The sequence below is a fragment of the Conger conger genome, chromosome 6, assembly GCF_963514075.1.
Source record: "Conger conger chromosome 6, fConCon1.1, whole genome shotgun sequence".
NCBI classification, from domain to species: Eukaryota; Metazoa; Chordata; class Actinopteri; order Anguilliformes; family Congridae; genus Conger; species Conger conger.
Window position 1 is genome coordinate 1,436,358 of NC_083765.1, and position 7,500 is coordinate 1,443,857.

The window sequence follows — 7,500 nt, forward strand, 5'->3', positions numbered from 1 at the left end:
CATACACACACACACAGTCAAACACACACACACACACACATACAGTCAAACACACACACACACACACACACACACAGTCAAACACACACACACACACACACACACTCACACACAGTCAAACACACACACACATACACACACACAGTCACACACACACACACATACACACACACATACACACACATACACACACACACATTCTCAGCCATCTGTGTCAGATCAGGCTTCTCTTTAGAGCATGGATCAGGGAGGGGAGGGGCCTGATTTTATAATTAGCCACTCCAAATTAGGGGGAGAGTAAGATTGGGTACAATTAAACCTCACTCACACTTTACCATATGTCCATTCCCCGTATACAGCCCATTTACCATTTATCACCATTAGGGACAAAATTCACCATTAAACTTCACTTATCACATTAAGGGACACGTATCTCAATGAAATGTCACTTATCACAGTCAGGGAAAATAATTGCTCCAGATGTTGTTGAAATAATCTGAAACATTTGTTAACCAATCCAGGTTAAAATCAAAACCAAGATCACCAGTTCATGTTGAAAGAACAACTGCAGCCATGTAAGCAGAGAAAGGCCTGTAGAACCCTGTAGCTGTGACTCCAGAGCAATGCATTCAAAGCATTTGGCACAGTAACAGCATTGAATAAACAGTGACAGTAAAACAAGATCTAATATACACGAGCATTTTATTCGGTATTTATTTTCTAGACTTATTGGTCTTCATCTGCTGTAGCCTATCCACTTAGAGTTATGATGCGTTGTGTGTTCAGAGATGCTCTTCTGCATACCACTGTTGTAATGTGTGGTTATTTGCATTACTGTCACCTTCCTGTCAGCTTATCCACCCTTCTCCTCTGACGTCTCTCATGGACAAAGCCTTTTTATGGAACTGCTTCTCACTGGATGTTTTTTTGTTTTTCGTACCATTCTCTGCAAAATCTGCTATGCGTGAAAATCCCAGGAGATAAGCAGTTTCTCAGATACTCAAACCACCCTCTGTGGCACCAACAATCATTCCACAGTCAAAGTCACGTAGATCACATTTCTTCCCCATTGTGACATTCTGACTCGCCATTCTGACCTCTTCACCTCTTTATGCATTTAGTTGCTGCCACATGATTGGCTGATTAAATATTTGCATTAACAAGATGGTGCACAGGGCAACCTAATAAAGTGATCACTAAGTGTATATGACTACCCCACCTCTTCCAATTCTATCCATTCCATGAAGGTTTATTAATGGCTACTTGAGAATCATGAATGCTTTTTTAAAGCCAGGTTTCATTGAAACCAGAATATCAGGGTTACCCAGGGAAATGAAAATATTCAAATTATGTCATTTCTGAGGCTGCAGCCAGCACCAGACCTGGACTATTTAAACCAATCAGAGGGGGCGGAAAAAAACACTGCAGTGGGCTCAATGTGCTGACCAATCAGAGGGGGCGGAACAAACACACTGCAGTGGGCTCAATGTGCTGACCAATCAGAGGGGGCGGAACAAACACACTGCAGTGGGCTCAATGTGCTGACCAATCAGAGGGGGCGGAACAAACACACTGCAGTGGGCTCAATCTGCTGACCAATCAGAGGGGGCGGAACAAACACACGAGATGGGACTAAGTTTGGGATTATGAAAGGCAGTGTGTGCAGGAATATGGACCTTGTCTGAAACATTTCTATTGCATCATGAACTGTCAGAAGTTAAAACGGTAATATTCAAAGTATGGAAACTAACACTGATATATTTGCGTGCCAGTCAAAGGGGAAATGACATGCAATAAATTGGGTAAGGTTACAGATCCATGGCTTGGTCCCTTTCCAGTTAGGGTGGATACTGTCTAATTTAAATAAGTTCACACTCACTCCAGAAAGAACTGAAATGGCTGATGTAATTTTGTACTGCAGTTGCAGTACAGAGGTTTTGTAGCCAATGGTGCAGACTGACGAGACGACCGAAATGTTCATTGCCATTCCTCAAAGCCAGAACAGGGTCAGACAAGGCCGTTTCTCCCAGGTCCTCTGCAGTTCAGGTCAGTGACTGGAGCTCAGTGAATGGAATTGATTGTCTGGACCTGACGTTGTTTGCTCCTGCATGCACCATCACGGTATGAACAGACGGGTGAAGATCAACAGGCAGAGGAACGAGTCTAAATGTCTAAATGTTGTACCTTGAGCAGCAGAAAGACAGTAGGGGACGGCCCGGCCCCCCCCCTCCAGTCTCTGGTTCCCTGGGGTCACGGCCCCCGCTGACCAGACCCCCAGACCCCCAGACCCCCAGACCCATCCTGGGGAGGGACCTCCCGCTTCAGTGACGCGAGGAGGAGGGAGACACATGCAGTATGACCACTGAGCGCTGGATGTAGTCACAGCGCATGGAGGGTTATTCAGTCAGATCGATTATTACGATGGGGCAACATTGTCTCAGGCAGTAAGAACAATCGGGTGTGTCGAAGGGTGTGACACCTAACTGCCAATTCATCCTGATGAGCCGGTCGGTGCCTTGGCTGGCAGCCAGTCGCCGTTGGTGTGAGTGAGTAAGTGAGTGAGTGTGTGGGTGGGTGTTATGTAAATGCCAGCCCTATTTCATCAGATCGTGGTGAATGGAGGGTTATTTAGTCGGATCACAGTGAATGGAGGGTTATTCAGTCAGATCGCAGTGAATGGACGATTAAAAAGGTCAAAGGTCACAGCTGTGAGTTGCAGGCCTCGTGTGTCAGCAGCTGCTCACTGTAATTAGCCTCCCTCTGACTCCACTGTTCTATCTGACGCATGTCACTCTCCACTGCCTCGGGCAGAAGTTTCCCCACAGTATTCTCGGGAAAAGGTGTCCACGTCTTCTCTGTTGTCCGACATTGCGAGCTCAAGGAGTCCACAGCTGGCAGTACGCAGGCCAGGCGCAGCAAACGGCTGGCTGAAACACTGAAGGACGCGGTCGACGGCGATGGGTCAGCAGTTCTCGCGGGTAAAGCCGCTGTGCTGTCTCTCAGCAGAGCCATGGCGCCGTCGCTGGCCCAGGCCTACAGGAGGCGCTGGTGGATGGCAGGCTCGGCCGTGCTGGAGAACCTGCTGTTCTCCGCCGTGCTGCTCGGCTGGGGCTCCCTCCTCATCATGCTGAAGAGCGAGGGCTTCTACTCCCACCTGTGCACAGGTGTGCTTCCTGTCGGAGTTTGATCGAAACGCTTTTTTATTAAAACTATGAATGTTTAGAATCATGTGCAAAAATACCCTTTCTCTAAAATGTTTCTATACGTCTATATACTATGTTTTAAATGCTGTTTAGAACTTCAATGATAAGTCATAATGTTCAAAGGATCATTTTAATGCCGTTAAAATGAATAAGTCAGCATGTGTGATTAAAACGGTGTGTCCATTCTGACGTATTGAGCTGCACACAAAGCAAAACGGCAACTACAGTGTTTATGGTGTCAGGGTCCATCTCTGACAGTGCTGCAGTAAGAGAGCATCACTGCTTCCTCCCTGCAGAGAATGGGACGGTGGACAGCAACCTCACTGTGTGGGAGTTTGGTGATTGGCCGAGCTGTGTGGAGCAGGAGGAGATGCTGAATCTGGGCTTCACCATTGGCTCCTTCCTTCTCAGCGCTGCCACCCTGCCCCTCGGAATCCTGATGGACAAATACGGGCCCCGCCCCCTGCGCCTGGTGGGCAGGTGAGTCAGGGGGCGGAGCTTTGTGAGTGGGCGGGGCTCTGTCTCTGTGGTTGGAGGAGCTTTGTGGGTGGGCGGGCTCTGTGGTTGGAGGAGCTTTGTGAGTGGGCGGGGCTCTGTCTCTGTGGTTGGAGGAGCTTTGTGGGTGGGCGGGCTCTGTGGTTGGAGGAGCTGTGCAGGGGATGGCAGACAGAGGAGTGGAGGAAGAGTCACGGAATGAGGTGGACTGGCCTAAAAACAAATCGAACACCAAGCACTTCTCCCTCCCGCCATATCTCACCCCCCCTCTCTCTCTCTCTCTGGCAGTGCGTGCTTTGCCTTCTCCTGTGCCATGATCGCAGCAGCAACCTACGATCCCACAGGTGAGTCTTCTCCTCCTCCACCTCAAGTGTGTGTGTGTTTTGTGTGTGTGTGTGTGTGTGAGTGTGCGTGAGTGTGCGTGAGTGTGTGTGAGTGTGTAAGTGTGTGAGTTTGTGTGAGTGTGAGTGTGTGAGTGTGTGAGTGTGTGTGAGTTTGTGTGAGTGTGAGTGTGTGTGAGTGTGGTATGGGGAGTGAAAAATAAAACTGCAACCCGGTTAATAACTCCGGTCCCTATTTACCAAAACTAACTGAGCCGGGCTGCTCTGCAAAGGTCTACCAGGTACAGGGCAGCTTTGAAAACAAACCAAAGGGCTCGGCAGGAATCGGAGTCGAATCGAACGAGGCGCTGGTCAAACACGAAATCCAATCACCAAACAAATCAAAAGGGGCTAGGCGAGAAGCAAAAGCCAAACAAAATACGGTCAAACATACAAAGTCAACAAAGTCATCAGAAATCCAGCGAGGTTTGCAAAGCGTGTCTCCACTGGCGAATGCAAAGGGCGGCTTTTCCAAACAGAAGAAGCAGAAATCTGGGGCAAACCGGCAGGAAATCAAAGATAGTCGTTCACAGACTAAAGATACACAAACACACCAGAGCTCATAACACTGTGTGCGTGCATGTCTGTATACTTCTTTCTGACAATGGAAACACTGAAGTTAGCTAGCCAGATAGCTGAAATACAGTAATGACATACATTCTGTAAGCTACTGTTATCTTTTTTATCATGCATGATACTCTCTCTCCCTCTCTCCCTCCAGTCCTCTCCATACTCATCTTTGTTGCCGTGGCCTTTAATGGATTTGGTGGAATCTGCCTCACCTTTACCTCCCTTATGGTGAGACATGCGTAAAACACACACACACACACACTCACACACACGCACACACACACACACACTCACACACACGCACACACACACACTCACTCACACACACACACACACACACACACACACACACGCACACACAGACACACACTCACACACACACACTCACACACACACTCACACACTCACACACTCACACATACACACATACACACTCACACACACACACACGCACATGCACTCACACTCACACATACACACACTCACACACACACACACACACACACGCACTCACACTCACACATACACACACTCACACACGCACGCACAAGCACAGTCTGTCTCTACACATGTAAACACAGGGTCAGAACATCCACCGATGTCCTCTGTATTTTTGTCCCTGTCTTTTTCAATGCCTATATTGAATTTCATTCTTTAGCAAGAACATCAACTGCAATTAATTTAGGTGGGAATGAGTAAAAATATCTTCAATGTCTTCTGAAAGGCAAACATTTACAGCATGACATGCATTATCAATGCTAATGTAAAGTGAAGAAAATGGCTTAGCCTGGCCTAACAAGCCTCTTCAGCCTACGTCATATGTCATTTTGTAAGGCATTTTTAAATGGAGAGACTAACATAGGAGAGCCTGCTCTGGGTGACTACGCTCAGTGAAGAGTCCTGGCCTCGTGCGGCGTTCCTGTTTCAGACCGCACTGTTTTGGCACGGCAGGCTGCGTGTGTTTATTTTTAATCAGATTGATTCATGGCTGCAGATAACAGGGGTGAGACAGCGGTGGGCCTGGGGGTGACCCCTGCACTGACAGACCAGAGACAAGCTCCACCAATCAGTGCCCTGGTAACAGTAAATAAACAATGCTGAAGGTGATCCGTTGATCCTGTCCGACCTGAGTGCCAGGATATCTCAGAGTTCACTGATCACCGTCGCTGTTGTTCCATCGCTTTATTACCAAAGTACCCTTGGATCGGTGGACCTCCTCTCTGGTGTCTGTGTGAAAGGCAACGGGACCATCCCCAGTGCAGCCGTGGGAGACGCGGGTTACCGGGGGTTACTGTGGGAGACGTGGGTTACCGTGGGTTACTGTGGGAGACGTGGGTTACCGTGGGTTACTGTGGGAGACGTGGGTTACCGTGGGTTACTGTGGGAGACGTGGGTTACCGGGGGTTACTGTGGGAGACATGGGTTACCGTGGGTTACTCAGATGTCAGTGCATGCCACAGATTCCACAGTCAAGCCATTAATAACGAACAAAAACATTTTATTACAATGAAATTGCCTTATCAGTGTCCCGTAAACAATTTCGTCAGGAAGATGAAATAAGACAGACCAGAAGGAAGGGCAAAGTGTGACGGAGAACTGCAGACAGAAGCACATGCAGCGCTCCTCTCACCCAACCAGTGCTCCTCTTACCCAATCAGTGCTCCTATCACCCAACCAGTGCTCCTCTTACCCAATCAGTGCTCCTCTCACCCAACCAGTGCTCCTCTTACCCAATCAGTGCTCCTATCACCCAATCAGTATCACCCAATCAGTGCTCCTCTCACCCAACCAGTATCACCCAACCAGTGCTCCTCTCACCCAATCAGTATCACCCAACCAGTGCTCCTATCACCCAACCAGTATCACCCAATCAGTGCTCCTCTCACCCAATCAGTATCACCCAATCAGTGCTCCTATCACCCAACCAGTATCACCCAATCAGTGCTCCTATCACCCAATCAGTATCACCCAATCAGTGCTCCTCTCACCCAACCAGTGCTCCTCTTACCCAATCAGTGCTCCTATGACCCAATCAGTATCACCCAATCAGTGCTCCTCTCACCCAACCAGTATCACCCAACCAGTGCTCCTCTCACCCAATCAGTATCACCCAACCAGTGCTCCTATCACCCAACCAGTATCACCCAATCAGTGCTCCTCTCACCCAATCAGTATCACCCAATCAGTGCTCCTATCACCCAACCAGTATCACCCAATCAGTGCTCCTATCACCCAATCAGTATCACCCAATCAGTGCTCCTATCACCCAATCAGTATCACCCAATCAGTGCTCCTCTCACCCAATCAGTATCACCCAATCAGTGCTCCTCTCACCCAACCAGTATCACCCAACCAGTGCTCCTCTCACCCAATCAGTATCACCCAACCAGTGCTCCTATCACCCAACCAGTATCACCCAATCAGTGCTCCTCTCACCCAACCAGTATCACCCAATCAGTGCTCCTCTCACCCAATCAGTATCACCCAATCAGTGCTCCTATCACCCAACCAGTATCACCCAATCAGTGCTCCTATCACCCAATCAGTATCACCCAATCAGTGCTCCTCTCACCCAACCAGTGCTCCTCTTACCCAATCAGTGCTCCTATGACCCAATCAGTATCACCCAATCAGTGCTCCTCTCACCCAACCAGTATCACCCAACCAGTGCTCCTCTCACCCAATCAGTATCACCCAACCAGTGCTCCTATCACCCAACCAGTATCACCCAATCAGTGCTCCTCTCACCCAATCAGTATCACCCAATCAGTGCTCCTATCACCCAACCAGTATCACCCAATCAGTGCTCCTATCACCCAATCAGTATCACCCAATCAGTGCTCCTATCACCC

At 48.7% G+C, this 7,500-nt stretch overlaps 1 protein-coding gene across 2 annotated transcripts in view; it reads left to right on the top strand.

Annotated features, from left to right (window-relative positions):
• The window catches only part of slc43a1b (solute carrier family 43 member 1b), a 30,591-nt gene that overhangs the window by 3,129 nt on the left and 19,962 nt on the right, over positions 1 to 7,500 (top strand). Inside the window, exons 2-5 of one of the 2 annotated variants that reach the window (XM_061246842.1) lie at positions 3,004 to 3,164; positions 3,500 to 3,683; positions 3,987 to 4,042; positions 4,800 to 4,876. In XM_061246842.1, coding sequence (XP_061102826.1) covers positions 3,011 to 3,164; positions 3,500 to 3,683; positions 3,987 to 4,042; positions 4,800 to 4,876 — 471 coding nt within the window. In that variant the 5' untranslated portion in view covers positions 3,004 to 3,010. The remainder of the gene's footprint in view (positions 1 to 3,003; positions 3,165 to 3,499; positions 3,684 to 3,986; positions 4,043 to 4,799; positions 4,877 to 7,500) is intronic. The other variant, XM_061246843.1, reaches the window with a different exon arrangement.